This window comes from Xenopus laevis, chromosome 3L (assembly GCF_017654675.1).
Source record: "Xenopus laevis strain J_2021 chromosome 3L, Xenopus_laevis_v10.1, whole genome shotgun sequence".
NCBI classification, from domain to species: Eukaryota; Metazoa; Chordata; class Amphibia; order Anura; family Pipidae; genus Xenopus; species Xenopus laevis.
In genome coordinates this window covers 132,773,975-132,790,210 of record NC_054375.1, presented here as the reverse complement: position 1 = coordinate 132,790,210, position 16,236 = coordinate 132,773,975, and the positions used below count along the sequence as shown (strand labels likewise).

The following is a 16,236-nucleotide window of genomic DNA, read 5'->3' as shown; positions in this document are numbered from 1 at the left end:
TTATTGACTCATTATGGGTTTTATTTTATCCTGGCTACTATAAATGGTGAGGGATTAAAAAAAACTACATGTATTTGGAGATAAATACATTATTTACATATATATGAAAAATATTCTCAGAGTTTACTGTGTAAAATGCATTTTTTTCTGTTACAGATGCAAAAAAAGCCCATAGTCTTAAAAAAATATATTTTTTAAAGTGTTATTTGCGCACTCTTGGTCCACAGGGAGTCTCTTATCCAGGGGCCTCTCCAACAGTTAGTCATCTTGCATTATCATTACATCCGATAGATCGTCCATTCCTTGCAATTTTAAATTCTGAAGGAGAGGAAAAGAACATAAGCATAATATAATATACTGCTCCGGGGGGGATATAGGATAGCTTACATATAGAAGGTCAGCTTCTGCAGCCTTGTTTGCCTTGCTCACCTTTTCATTAGCCAAATGTAAGAGGCAAGCAAATGCCAGGGGGACTGAGAGATTCTGAGCCATCACAGAAGGTAACCTAAAGAGAGATGTAACAATAAGTTAGCTTTTAAATGGGACTGAGACTTTGCAACAAACAAACAAAGAATGACCAAAATACCTTTTTTGCAAGTCATGGGTAATGTTGCTGAATACTCGCTCATCAGTTATTAATGCAGCGTCAATTTCTTCTTTTGAACTGGGCATCTGAGAGTGAAAAAAACATTGCATAACTTAGGTGGTTTTAACTTAAAGGGATACTGTCATGGGAAAAAAAAATGTTTCAAAATGAATCAGTTAATAGTGCTGCTCCAGCAGAATTCTGCACTGAAATCCATTTCTCAAAAGTGCAAACAGATTTTTTTATATTCAATTTTGAAATCTGACATGGGGCTAGACATTTTGTCAATTTCCCAGCTGCCCCAGTCATGTGAATGGATTTCAGTGCAGAATTCTGCTGGAGTAGCACTATTAACTGATGTGTTTTGAAAAAAACATGTTTTCCGATGACAGGATCCCTTTAATTTCTTATAAACTTCCTCTGCACAGTTATGTGTGTCTAATATTGCATTTGTAGAACAAGGGCATCATCCCCTAAACCAGGGATCCCCAAACCTTTGAACCCATGAGCAACATTCAGATTTTAAAGGAGTTAGGATGCAATGCTAGCATGAAAAATGTTCTTGAGGTGCCAAATACAGTAAGTGCTGTGATTGGCCATTTAATATCCCCTATGAGGACTGCCAACCTACTTGAGTCTCTGTTTGGAAGAATTTGTGTTTCTATGCACTAAAAACTTGCCTCCAAGTCAATAATTCAAAAATAAGTGCTTGGGAGCAACATCCAAGGGGTTGGAGGGCAATATGTTGCTCATGAGCTACTGGTTGGGGATCTCTGCCCTAAACACTACTGAAATCTACTGAAATCTATGTTAGCAGCACAATGTACCTCTTCCTGTGACTCAGGGCAGTTAGCTAACAGACTCCACATGCTGCTCTTAAGACGCTTCATGTCCATCTTCTTAGCTGTTTTGGCATAATGAATTTCTATTTTGTTAACCTGCAGAAAAATATTGGAGTTAGTCATAAAATCCATACAACTCTGTTCTATCCCCACATACTAAGAGAAATAGCCTTAAAATATGCTGGATTGGTTGCTAAAAGGTATAATCTATAAAAAAAAGAGTTGCTGATCTCCTTATACATTGGTTTTGCTACAAACAATTTTGTTTTACTCACCTTCTGTGGCTCTGCCACAAGATTGGACTCCCCATAACTGGTGATGTTCATCTGGTTCTCAGCAGAAAACCCAGCACTGTTGGACTCATCATCGCTGTCTGCAGCCTACAGGGAAAATCAGCCACAATATATACAAGCTTTGATGAAGGCTCGACTAAAGTGAGTTAGGAACAGCACTCACCTGAAGGGCCGGGCAAAAGTTGGAAGTATCATTGGGATTATTGTAATCATATTCACCAATATCATCTTCAGGTTCAGAAACAAAGTCTTGAACAGTTGTCTTTCTTATCTGGTGAAAGGAAAGAAGATATATTTCTTTCAGAAATGTGCAGAAATTGATTTTTTTGGGGGGAAAATAAGCCAGAAATGTTTGTATTCAGAAAAGAAACTTGGGAAACGAAATTAACCATATGTTCTTTATGTGTAATAAAAGTGCAAGTTTCAAGACTTTACCCTGTCTTTTGGTCTTAGACTCATCCTCGCAATGTTGTCTGGATCATAATGAAAGTCCGCAGGCAGAGTAGTAGTCTTCTTATTCTGACTTTCCAGGGTAGACTTTGTGAGTGTAGTGGCTGCCTTGAAAAAATATAAATAAATATAAGTACTTATTAAATGTATGCTAAAGAATTAGGAAACAGATATTTTGCTCAATATTGAATCTTCCTGCTTACATCAATCTAACACTCCTCATACTCATATAATCCTGCTATTCCAGGTGATTGGAAGAAGCATAACAGGTAACTTAGGACATAATGCTCAAATATTAATCAGTCAGGTAGTTCTTCAGCATAGAGCAAGAATCACTGTTCTATTGCTGCCTGTGTTAAAGGGGTGGTTCGCCTTTTCAGTTACATTTTAATATGTTATAGAACGGTCAATTCTAAGCAACTTTTCTGGTCTTCATTGTTTATTTTGTTTAGTTTTTTTTTTTAATTTGCCTTCTGACTCCTTCAAGCTTTCTCCCATCTAAAAAAAAACAAATGCTCTGTAAGGCTACAAATGTATTATCATTGCTACCTTTTATTACTCCTCTATCTATTCAGGCTTCTATTCATATTCAAGTCTCTTATCCAAATCAATGCATGGTTGCTAGGGTAATTTGGACCCTAGTAACCAGATTTTTTACATTGCAAACCGGAGAGCTGCTGGAAAAAAGAACTAAATAACTCAAAAACCACAAATAATAAAAGCCAATTGCAAATTGTCTCAGAATATCATGCTCTACATCATACTAAAAGTTATCTCAAAGGTGAACAACCCCATTTAAAGATTGTCTGACCAAGTGGTGCAGCTAGTAAACCATTTATAAACAAATACAAACTTAATGATACTTCATTTGTCTAGTCCCATAAAGAATTAGTGGTGCCAGCCTTAGCAACGTACACAGTATTAAACTCTTACAGTATGATGGCCTTATAGATGAAAACGTTTACGTATAATACAGGGATATTTTCTCTGTACAGTTTGTTATTTTTGAGAAAAAGTGTTGAGTGTGTATAGTAAGGATTGTTTGCATTCCAAGATTGAAAACAGAGAAGAACTTTTCATACCTTGACAAATATGCCCATTTTTGCCTAATATCGTTTTTAAACATCTCCAGTTTCAAGATTTAGTTAAAGGGGTTGTTCACCTTCCAAACACACTTTTTTGGTTGAGTTTTTTTCAGATTGTTCTCCAGAAATAGACTTCTTTCAATTACTTTCCATCTTTTATTTTTTACTGTTTTTCCCAAATCTAAGTTTAAAGTTTAATGTCCCTGTCTCTGGTGTTTGAGTCTGGCAGCTCAGTAATTCAGGCGCAGACTCTAAAACTGTTACAATTTTGCTACATTTAGTTGATACATTTCTCAGCAGCATCTGTGGAGTATTAGCAACTATTGTATCAATTCTAACAACTGCCTGTAATAAAACCCAGAGATTCAGCTCAGCAGGGACAAAGATAAGAAATGTATCAACTAAATGTATAAATTCTGAACAGTTTAGTGGGTCGGCGACCTCCCCTCCCAGAGCTGTATTACAAAGGTGAAAAACTACACTTCACTTCAGTATCAGAACTGTCGCTCATAGAAAAATAGAAAGTAATTGGAAAAAGTATTTATTTCTGGTGAACAATCTGAAAACAACTGAACTGAAAAAGGTGTTGGAATGGGAACAATCCCTTTAAAGGAAAAGTAACATCAAAAAAATGAAAATGTTCAAAGTAATGAAAATACAATGTACTGTTGCCCTGCACTGTAAAAATGGTGTTTAAAACTGGAAGTTCTACTATAATTTATATAAAAAAGCTGCTGTGTAGCTATGGGGGCAGCCAGTAAAAGCTGAAAACGCACAGGTTACACAGTAGATAAACTCTATAGTATACAATGGTATTCTACAGGGCTTATCAGTAATCTATTGTGTAGTCTGTGCTGGAATGGCTGCCCCCATGGCTACACAGCAGCTTCTTTATATAAACTATAGTAGAGTTTGTGTTGCAAGCACCCCAGTTTTAAAAGTGCAGGACAACAGCACATTGAATTTTTATTACTTTAAAATATTTTAATGTTTTGGTGTTACGGTTCCTTTAATTGCCTTGATATCATGAAATTTGGGCAAAACCGGTTTAAAAATGTATTGTTTTAATGAAGAAATGTGAGATTGCATTTCAACACTTCACCAGATTAACAGATAAAACATGTATGTGAAAGAGTTCTTTGTTTTTGATTAAAACAAAGTAGTCTATTTAAACAATGTCAAGTGCATCACTCACTCTGGTTTTCCGGAAATGAACTTCAAAGTCAATGTCATCTTCAAAATTTAATTCAAATACTTTCTTTGCCTTCTTGACCCTCTGCTGGTCTGAGTCTGTGCTGGCTATAGGGAAAACAGCAAATTGTTATTAAGTGGCGCTCTGGGATCATCTGTAGTAGAAAAGATGAGAAACACTTACTTTTGTGACGGGGACGGAAGCGCCAGTGCTCGGGACCTGCCCACATTGACATGGTACGAGGGCTAAAATAGGAATACTCCCCCGGACATGAAGACAGTTGAAGGCACATGGTACCAATGTCTCCATTTCCAATCTGAGTTTGCTGTGCTCTAAAGAGAGAGATGGCCAAAATTAATTTGTCTCTTTATAACATTTAAGGATTACTAATACAGTAAAATAAATAAAGTGGAATAAACGTACCCTTTTCTTTCGGACCTGCAAGCCTCACGATGCTCAGCAAACTCTCCAATATCTCCAGCATCCATCCCATCACAAACATCAGCATCAAAATCATCAGCTACTGGAGCTTCGGACTCCACATAGTCATCCTCTACTTCTGCATTGATGTCGAATACGTGGTCACTCTTCTTAAACGTATCCATTAATAGTGACAGGTTCTGTGGTAGGAAGCATTAGCAATGAATTGGTTTAAATACAAACTGCCGTTTGCTAGGAACAGGCAGCTACTTGTTTGATTAAAAGGGAACAGCGGGAAGCCTCAAAACAATTAGCTGACGCTTTCAAGCAAGCAGAGCAATGGGAAAACAGATGATAAAATGGCTAACATAAGACTAACCAGTATATTTATAGATAAAAATGAGACATATAAAGAAATATAGGAACCGTGGTATCGTTATTCATTCCCAACTACAGGAACCCCTATGATATTTTTGTAAACAATATATGATGACAAGATATGTCAGTGTTCATTATGTTACACTTTATACTCTCTCAGATGTGGAATAAGTAATACTTAAAGGAGAAAGAAAGCTACTGAAGCAGTTTATTGCCAATAGATTAGCCACAATAGTGCAAGCTATAACACTATATTTATTCTCTAGAATGCTTTACAATACTTGAGTAAACAGCTCTTGAAGTGTTCTCTGTTTGTTTAGAATAGCAGCTGCTCGCTCATATTACAGCAGGCAGGGGAAGAGGGAGGGGTAGAGGAGCAAACTGAGCATGCTCAAGGCCGTGCCCTGGAGGTTTAAGCTGAAAACAGGAAGTCTGATACAGAAGCCCATGTGTACACAATAGAAGGAAAGAAATGTAGTGTTTCTTTTGACAGAGGAAAAAGAGCAGCATTACTTTGAGGGTTTACTGGTGTATTTATATAGACCAGTGATCCCCAACCAGTAGCTTGTGAGCAACATGTTGCTCTCTAACCCCTTGGATGTTGCTCCCAGTGGCCTCAAAGCAGGAGCTTATTTTTGAATTCCAGGCTCGGAGGCAAGTTTTGGTTGTATAAAAACCAGGTCCACTGCCAAACAGAGTCTCAATGTAGGTTGACAATCCACAAAGGGGCTACCAAATGGCCAATCACAGCCCTTATTTGGCACCCCAAGAACATTTTTCATGTTTGAGTTGCTCCCCAACTCTTTTTACTTCTGAATGTTGCTCATGGGTTCAAAAGGTTGGGGATCTCTGATATAGACCTTTCAAATAAAGCTTTCTTAATTTTAGCCTTTCCTTCTCCTTTAATAGTTGTATCTCAGGTAATTCCTTCAACTTTAAGCCCATAGAATTATATTCTATTATGATACTTAAGGGACCTCGCAGAAACCTAGGTCTAGAGCAGTGATCCACAACCAGTAGCCCGTGAGCAACATGTTGCTCTTCGACCCCTTGGATATTACTCCCAGTGGCATCCAAGCAGGTGCTTCTTTTTGAATTCATGGCTTAAAGGACATGTAAACTCCCCACACAAAAATGTAATCACTGAAAAGCCTCTTTGAAATCCCTAAAAACCTGCCACTCTGGTTGTTCAAAAGTTAACTGTAAGGCTGCAGCATCCCCTTAATCACCAGGATTCCTTGCACTCCTCTAACCCACTCAATTTATACATGGTAGGAAAATGTAGGCTTTACATGTCCTTTAAAGGCAAGCTTTAGTTGCATAAACAACATGTATAATGCCAAACAGAACCTTTTGTTGGCTGCAAATCCACATAGGCGCTACCAATACACAATCACAGCTCAAATTTGGAAGTCCCGGGATCTTTTTGCATGCTTGTGTTGCTTTCCAACATTATTTAATACTTGAGTGTGGCTCATGGGCCAAAAAGGTTGGGGACCCCTGGTCTAGAGAATGCAACGCTCTATACAAATGTTGTTTTTATAATACATAATATGGCCTCAAAGTTACTTTCGGTTTATTTTCTCTTTCTTTAATCGGCCGGGCCACTGGATTGAGACAGGACCGACACCATCTCTACTCTCTCTGTCTTCATTACTTTAATTCAAGTAAATACTTGATGTTATTACATAACTGTTATAACTAGTTATTCTTTTTAAAATGTTAAAACTCAAAAACTATTGTAAGAAAATGGCTAATATGAGATTTCAGTTGAACAATACAAAATCATGTCTTTTTAATGACATTGTAAATACCTTGTTTTGGGCATCACTGTTCCACTGCATGAAACGAAACCCAGAGAGAGATGGACATATTGGACGCTTTTCCACACACTGTAAAAACAGGGCTGTCCAAAGAAACAGAGAGAAACCAATGTAAAACCTCTGAGGAATAACAGTGCTGGCATTAGAAAAATGAGAGTACATACAGTACAAATATAGAGATAAACTATTCTGTAAATTATGAGGAAAAAAAGATTTAAGCTCATACCAAAACCAGGCGGCCTCCTGTCATGTAATGCTAACACACAAACACAACCCCAAATACTTGTCAGGAACAGGAGATATGGGTATACAAATTATTAAAGGAAAACTTTACCCCCAAAATGAATACTTAAGCAACAAATAGTTTGCATCATATTAAGTGACATATTCAAGAATCTTACCAAACTGGAATATATATTTATGTAAATATTACCCGTTTACATATTTTGACTAGAGCAGCTCTAACTGTAACAGGAATTAGTGTGGGAGTGTCTGTTAATTGGCTCATGTGACCTAAAGTGTTTGGTTTGTTTGTGTGCACTGTGAATCCTAGGATCCCAGGGGGAGGTCCTTATTTTTTAAAATGGCAATTTTCTACTCAGTATTACCCAATGGAACATACTACTAAAAAAGTATATTATTATGAAAATATTTTATTTACATGAAGCAGGATTGTTTACATATGAGCAGTTTTATGCAATATCTTTTTATAGAGACCTACATTGTTCAACGGTAGATTGTTCCCCAGAGGTAAAGACTTTTTTCAATTACTTTCCATTATTTATTTTTTACTGTTTTTCCAAAATCTAAGTTTAAAGTTGAATGTTCGTGTTTCTGGTGTTTGAGTCTGACAGCTCAGTAATTCAGGAGCAGACTCTGAACTGTTACAATTTTGCAACATTTAGTTGATACATTTCTCAACAGCATCTCTGGAGTATTAGCAACTATTGTATCAATTCTAACAGCTGCCTGTAATGAAATCCAGAGATTTTGCTCAGCCGGGACAAGGATAAGAAATGTATCAACTAAATGTATCAATTTAAAACAGTTTACAGGGTCGATGACCCCCCCTCCCAGAGCTGCTTCAGAAGGTGATAAATGACACTTTGCACTTCAATATTAGAAAAACAGTCACACATAGAAAGTCATTGGAAAAAGTCATTATTTCTAGTGAGCTATCTGAAAACAACTAGTTGTTTGAAGGTGAACCAGCCCTTTAAGTAAACCTATCCTGTAAATGAAAGTCCCTGGAGCTGCAGAGGATATTAGATTGGATGTAACTACTGCCCTTGAATTTTCTTAAACTAGAAACACCTTTAGCCAATATTCTCTTACAGACAACAGAATTTACGGTCAGTGTCAAAATGAGTTTAAATATTAAAGAATATATATTGCTTCAAGGAACAGAGGAGGCTGGGAACTTGCCGAGCAATATTTTGTTGCTGCTAAAGGAAACATACGTTTAAGTTCTGTATTGTCAATAGAACCAGGACTAGGTGGTTCTGTCTCTTCTGTGGTTGAAAGTGGCCTCAAGTCTGCATCAAAGTGCAACTCGCTGTGATAATTATGACATTTCAAGGTGGAGAGGAAGACACCGGCTGTACTGAATTCATCAAAAGAAGCAGCTGTCTTCTGGAAGAGTGGGTCAATCTGTAAAGAAGACATTTAGGAGAAATTTAAAGTACACAAGCATGCTTCTGTAACTCATTTTCCTATATATCAAGATAAAGGGATAGTTCACCTTTAAAATAACTTTTAGTATGTTATATTATGTCCTAGGCATTTTCAGTCATTTTCCAGTTGGTCCTCATTTTATAGTTTAACTACTTCTTCACTTTCTACTGCTTTCAAGTTTGCAAATTATAATATATATATATATATATATATATATATATATATATATATATATATATATATATATATATATATATATATACATATACATACACATACATATATACAAAAAGAAAGGAACCGCAGTCATAGGTCTTTCGTGAAAAATTCGAGCTGTCTTAAGGAAGTGGATGCCACACACACAATCAACCCTTTTAAACCCAAAAATGGCGCCAAAATAGGATGTGATGTCATCATAGGGTGTAAACACATGTAGTATACACATAGTGCAAATTTAACTGTGAACCTCTGTGCATGGGAAAAGCTGTCATCTCCGCAAAGCTAGCTGATGTAGGTGATTACATATATTTATTTCCACCATTAAATATACACAACCTTAAAGATTGAATTAAAAAGAAAAATTCTAAAAATCCAATATTTTTCTGACCTTCGTCGGACCTATCATTGATGTTGTCAACGTTCGGGAGTATGTGACCCCTACTAAAAGCTATCAGCTCCAGACATGCATTTGTGTACTTTATATATGTACAGCGATGCCCCCAGTAGCAGAGCAGACACCATAGCAGAGTTTCAGTGAATCTATAATTGAAGGCATAGATGTTCAATGACAGGCAACCCTGTTTTCAAAAGGGACAGCAGCCCTATAAGGTACATGATGTAATTTGTGGGGAATTAACGGTGCTTCCAGAATAGTATATTTGATGAGCATGTCTAATATTTGCTAATGAAAGTAAAAAAAGAAAAGTGGTCACATACCTCACTCTTGCTTTCTGTTTCTGAACGGTTTATGTTATTCAGATTCCTTTCTATTGTTTTATATGAACGCTTCCTCTTCTTCTGATTCTTCTTTTCATCCTGAGGATCTTTAGAATTATATAATGAAGCATGTTGAATGGTCTTATATACCTTACTTAACTAGTCCTTTACAATTATTTTGCTAAAGAAGTAGTAAGTACTTCTCAAAAGGCTGCAAACCCTGTGCCGGTTGTGAAAATTCCCAGTTGGTCTCTGGGTAATATTTGTTTTCATTTGGATCATATGTTTTAAAAATGCCAGGGAAATCCCCTTTACTGATCGCACAGGCTTCAGAAAGTAACAAGATAACAATATTCCCTGACACCTTTCATAAAGGATTCAGCCACCTGAATGAATAAGAAGGAGCAGATTTATCAAGGGTCAAATAGTAATTCGAATTTTAGAGTTTCAAAATTGACACATTCAAATTTTAATCCCCCTATTGGAATGTAAATTTGAATGTGAGATTTATCACACCTCGGCCATGGAAGCAGTCCTAATTCGAAAATTTGCCATCTAAAATCTGCCGAGTACATGTAAAAGTCAATGGCAGAGGTCTGTTTGGAGATGTTAATAGCCTTCCTGACATTCAAGGTTTTTTTTTTTCAGAGAAAAATTTGATTCGGATCAATTGAATACAATTCGAATTTTCTGAACCATTCGATCGAATATTAGACATTCAAATTTTTTCTTAAAGGGGAAGTCTAAAATATAATAAGGTTAGAAATGCTGTATTTTGTATACTAAACATAAACATGAACTTACTGCACCACAAGCCAAATCAACCAAACGATTTATGCTTTCAAAGTTGGCCACAGGGAATCACCAACTTTGTTAAACATCTGTGCAAGACCAAGACTGTGCACATGCTCAGTGTGGTTTGGGCTGCTTAGGGATTGTCATAAATTAACAGCACAAGTCAAATAATATCTGCCAGAAGCCGATACAGCAAGACCGATTAATAATCAGAATATACAGACTGCACTGGGTCCTGTGTTGTCATGTAATCTAATGTGGATTTTATAGTTTTGTATTGTTTAATAAAAACTTTCTCCAACTCTATAGAACCAATGGCTGCAGCAAAATAATCCTCCAAATAGAATCCTAGTTTATCTGTTTAAATCTGGCTCCGTGATCTTTGTCCCTGCAGCTGGAGTTGGAAACAGTAAAGGGAATGTAAAGGCAAAAATAAAATCCAATACAAATCTCTACACAGTCGCTGACTGCTCTACAGGGAAACAAACAAAGCTGCTTGAGTTCTGCATGGCTAGGAAGTAAGGCGGGGGCTCCCGCCGCTGTTCATAAGTATGATTGTTTCCCTGCTCAGCAGTTAGGGACTGTCTGACAATTCCTATTCACAGCAGTAAATGAAGGGCGAATTTCACATCACTACTCTGCACTGTTTAGTGTGCACCCATGTGCCAGCTAGTGCATAGAATAGCACTTAGAAGAAATAAAGCAGTCATATATAACAGAGGTATGAACTGAAGAACTGAAGCTGTAGCTACCTAAAAAGACTTGCATGATGATGTCAATGAACTCGTTGCAGTTAAAGGAAATGTAAATCCTCAAAACAAGTTAATGTTGCTCAGAGAGGTCTTCTAATCACCTTTGTAAATAATGTATTTTCTAAATTTCAAGATATTAGCAACTGCTAAATTATTGCCGCCCTTATTAGCTCTGACTCCCTAAACAATGTTTCAAATAGGTGATTAAAAGACCTACGCAAGCATAAAAGACTCTAAAAAACATTAAAAGACTCTTAAACCATTAAAAATCTTAATGAACTCATATTAGAAAGTTGAGTAGAGCTCAACTTTTCATAATATTCATTATGGAAAAAATAAAACAGATTTTGGGTAGAGGCCCCTTATAACTTCAACTTATCACTTCTCCTGAACAAAGGTGATGGCTTTGGCTTTATCATACATGTAAATTCAAGCACTGCAGTTGTAAAGAGTTATTTAAAATCAATCCAGCAATATAAAGTAATCAGATAATTATATGCTGGTTTCAACCTATTTCCTGGTTTTCAGATCCCTCGGTTGCCTGAGATTCCTTTCCTAGACCACCAAGCACTTTGTAGACATCTGCATGGACAGCATCGACTCGCACTGCATATATTTTGGCACTGGCATCCAGAGTCCCAGCGGCAACCTAAAATCAAAAGTGTCAAATCCATTAAGGCAAAAATAGCTACAATTTTAAAATGGAGCACAGGGTAAACTGTTGCAATTGCAAATGCCGAGCTCACTTACTTTGAAGTTAGTTAGTTCGCTGTCTTTATGTTTCAGGATGTCACCCATATAATCAATCAAGTGCAACCCAAACGCATTCTTAGTTGTTATTTTCTGTAAAAGAACAGTTATTAGTTTTAGAAGGTCAAACCAACCGAGGAGCCAATAGGACAGTAAGGCTACAACACTGCTTATAACAGGATAGTTAGGAACAAACATTATAAAATATTATGACAGATGCTTTGCTAACAGCCCATGTTATTACACCACAGATGACAGTATAGATGATTAAAGGAGTCCTTTAATAGTCCAACTAGTAATACAAAAATGGGGTCTGGTTTTAGAGCAGCACATACAATATTAAAGGGGATCTATCGCGAAAATGAAAATTTAATATAAGATTCATCATACTGAAATAATAAGTTTTCCAAATATAATCCATTAAACATTATGGACTGTTTCTGAAATAATTAAGTTTATAGTCACTGTTCTTCTCTCAGCATCTGTTTCTCTTTATTCTGTCTTCATGCAGCAGTTGGGTGTCAGATGAATGATCCAATATATCTTAAAGGGAGGCTCCTTTTGCCTAGAAGATGTATTAGAGCTCACTATTAAAATCACCAGGCATCATGTCTCTCTACATGCAGGATTTGTGCAAAAGGCAGTTAGATTTTGTTTGTACTGGAATCAGTTATTGAGTGAGCTCTAATTCATCTGCTAAGAGATATATTGGATCATTCATCTGACACCCAACTGCTGCATGAAGACAGAATAAAGAGAAACAGATGCTGAGAGAGGAATAGTGAATGAAAGTGAAACTTGTTTATTTCAAAAACTATACAGAATTTTTAATTGCTTGTATTTAGAAAGTTTCTTATTTCAGTATGATGAAGCTTATATTACATTTACAGAGTACACTTGTGCTATAGATATTCTTGGGAGAATAGCAGAGGGAAAGTTTTAACAAAAATGTATTATCTGTAACCTTGTATAAGTGAAACTTTAAAAGTTTACGTACCACTGCAGTAACAAAAAAAAAAAAAAGGTATAAAATACTTCCATATAGCAGGTCTACTTAAAGCACAATCATTTTAATTGTAGCACCCCCCAAATATTTAGTCCCCCCCCCCGAGAATGCGGATGGATATTTTCAGATATGAATAAATATAATGCTCACATTCTCCTGAGAAAGCTTAATGCAGGTGGAATAATGATCTGAAATCTGTGTGTTGTTTAATTTGGGCAGTAGAGATGTTGGCGTATCAGCTCCCCTGCAAAACAAAAAAATATATAAATTAATAAAATAAATGAGTTGTACTTAGAATGACAAAACCACCTAACAATGTGATCTAGTGTTCAACTTAGTGTTTTGTTTTTTAATAACTTACTGTCCACCTAAACTATACTGTGGGCACATGTGTAGGGCATTAGAACATTTTATTAAGTTTCTCTGGGCTTGTGTAGTGTTATTTATTTGCTGCAGCACACACGTCCATTCAAACTTCTATTTCGCGATGTATGCAAATTTCCGATCGCTAACTTCGAACCACTGATCGTAACTCGATTTTTCCCCTTATTTATCAATACATTTTCCCAAGAATTTCCCGTGCAACTTGTGAAAAATGTAAATTTTTGAATTTTCTGCACGAAAACTCAGACTTATTTTTATATTGGTGCCCAAAAACCACAAAATCTTCAGATTATTGCACAAAACCCAGCGTAGATCAAGATATCTTCGAGACTTCTCCCATTGAATATATGCAACCTCGGCAGTTCTGAGATGTCGGATTTTTGGATTCTCACTTTTCCCATCCTCAGGGTATAATAAATCCCCAAAAAAAAAATCTGTTTTTTTTTTTTCAATGAAAATTCGTATTTTATAGTAAAAAAAACAAACAAATTTTTTGGGTTTTTGGCATTCAGAGTTTAATAAATAACCCCCATAAAGTAGTTATCTAAAACCTGGATGATTACCTTTGAGCAGGTGAAATAGCGGTTGCAGGGGAATCAGCATTGCTAAGCTGCAGGTCAATGACCCTGGACATACGCCGAAGTTTCTTTTCCCGCTCATCATCATTGCTGGTAAAATTCAGCAGGGTGGGAGTACCAGCTGCACTCAAGGGCTGAGGTCTAGTGGCTGGGGACAAAAAAACACTGTTTGGGGTCGCTGGCTTTCTGAGCCCTCCTGATTGAGGTGTTGATGTACTCATTTTGTCTAATGTAGAAAATACAATAAAAAAAAACAGATGTCAATTATTTTGTCAAACATTTATCTTCCTTATATATACATACCCAAAATATATCCTGCAACAAACAGAACACCTGATAGACACGTAATGGCACTAAAACATTGTGCTTGTACTGGTATGGGACCTGTTATCCAGAATGCTCGGGTCCTGGGGTTTTCTGGATAATAGATCCCTTATTTGTATCTTCATACCTTAACTCTACTAGAAAATCATGTAAACATTAAATAAACCCAATAGGCTGGTTTTGCCTCCAATAAGGATTAATTATATCTTAAGTCTGGATCAAGTACAAGCTACTGTTTTATTATTACAGAGAAAATGAAATCATTTTCAAAAGTGTTGATAATTTGGATAAAATAGAGTCTATGGGAGATGGATAATTTGTAGCTTTCTGGATAACGCGTTTCTGGAAAATAGATCCACTACCTGTACTTGTGGTTTAACCAACACCTACCTATATATGCCACACAACCGGGCAAACTTTCCATTTTTTATTACATATGGGAACAACTGTCCTAAAGTAAACAATGAAACTGCTAGCCAGATACAAGCAGCAATTTGGTGTTACACAGGCAGAACAGCCAGTGTTTTCTGAAGGATCCTAAAGGATCAGTTTTAAGAAGATGCTAGAGATTGGAGTTAGAGATTTGGGGGCCACAGGTATTGCATCAGTAGATTTAATACCTTTTCAGCTGCTTCAGTCCCCCCAAGAATACCAAAATGTATTTAAGGAGGTCTGAGTCCCTAAAATAAAACTTAAAATGACATATTTAAAGGGGTGGTTCAGTTTGAAGTTAACTTTCAGTATGTTATAGAATGGCGAATAGTAAGCAATTTTTCAATTGGTCTTCCCTATTTTTTTTTCTATTTAAATTATTTGCCTTCCTCTTCTGATTCTTTCCACCTTTCAAACAGGGGTCACCCTAACCCCATCTAAAAAAAAAAAACCAAATGCTCTGTAAGGCTACAAATGTATTGTTATTGCTACTTTTTTATTACCCTCTCTATCCAGGTCCTCTCCTATTCATATTCCAGTCTCTTATTCGAAATCAATGCATGGTTGCTAGGGGAATCAGTAGGGATGCACTGGATCCACTATTTTAGATTCGCTGAATACCGAACTGTATCCTAATTTACATATTTCAATTCGAGGCAGGAAAAGAAAAAGTGGAAGATTTTTTTACTTCCTTGTTTGGTGTCACTTGATTTCCCTTCCTGACCCCAATTTGCACGTGCAAACTCGGATTCAGTTCGGCCAGGTTCAAGGTTTCGGCCCAATCTGAATCCTGCTGAAAAAGGTTGAATCCCGGATTCAGTGCATCCCTAGTAATTTGGGCCTTAGATTGCTGAAATTGCAAACGGGAGAGCTGCTAAATAAAAAAGCTAAATAACAAAAATCACTAATAAAAAAACAATTTTAAATGGTCTCAAAATATCAATGCCAACATCATACTAAAAGTCAGTTTTAAAGGGACGTCCAAAACAGAACCTTCAAAATGTTGTTAAACTTCAACTCTCAGCAGGGAAGTATTTCAACATTATCTGGGGCTGCAGGTCTTTAGTATTCAGGATAAATAGCCTGGCAACACACACAAACGTTTTATTTTCAGTCTGATTTGTTTCCACGACAACTGGCCCCTTTACGTTACAATAAAGAGTACAGTGTATAGCTGATCTATTTAATCGAGTGGCTTTGATTAACTGGACCATGGATACACATTATGAACAATGACAGTGTTATATTCGCACACACGCATCAGGGAAGCTAAACGCTTTAGCACAGTCCCGGCAGCTACACATTACACAAAATAACACCTATATACAAGAGGAATAGTGTATAATTCACCTATAGGATTAGCCTTGTTAAATTTTGCCCACGTACATACCTCCGTATCGTCCCCCGGTCTCCTACTTCCGGTTTGTGTTGATGTTTCAAAAACTTCCCGCCTTCAGGGACTAGCGATGACGTCAGATAGGTAACGGTCCAGCTACGTCGAAATTCGCAGGGAGCGGATTGGTTGTATTGGCGAGA

The 16,236-nt window shown here is 36.7% G+C and overlaps 1 protein-coding gene across 1 annotated transcript; it reads right to left on the bottom strand.

Annotated features, from left to right (window-relative positions):
• Nucleotides 1-3: 3 nt before the first annotated feature.
• Nucleotides 4-16,128, bottom strand: ncaph.L (non-SMC condensin I complex subunit H L homeolog; the record flags this gene model as incomplete). The annotated part of the gene is given in 18 exon segments (NM_001086981.1): nucleotides 4-318; nucleotides 430-505; nucleotides 587-672; nucleotides 1,414-1,524; nucleotides 1,704-1,808; nucleotides 1,885-1,992; nucleotides 2,157-2,279; nucleotides 4,452-4,555; nucleotides 4,632-4,780; nucleotides 4,872-5,068; nucleotides 7,061-7,152; nucleotides 8,530-8,719; nucleotides 9,680-9,786; nucleotides 11,737-11,875; nucleotides 11,977-12,069; nucleotides 13,133-13,226; nucleotides 13,930-14,170; nucleotides 16,091-16,128. Coding segments are annotated over 17 exon segments (2,070 nt in total). The 3' UTR covers nucleotides 4-258.
• Nucleotides 16,129-16,236: the final 108 nt, after the last annotated feature.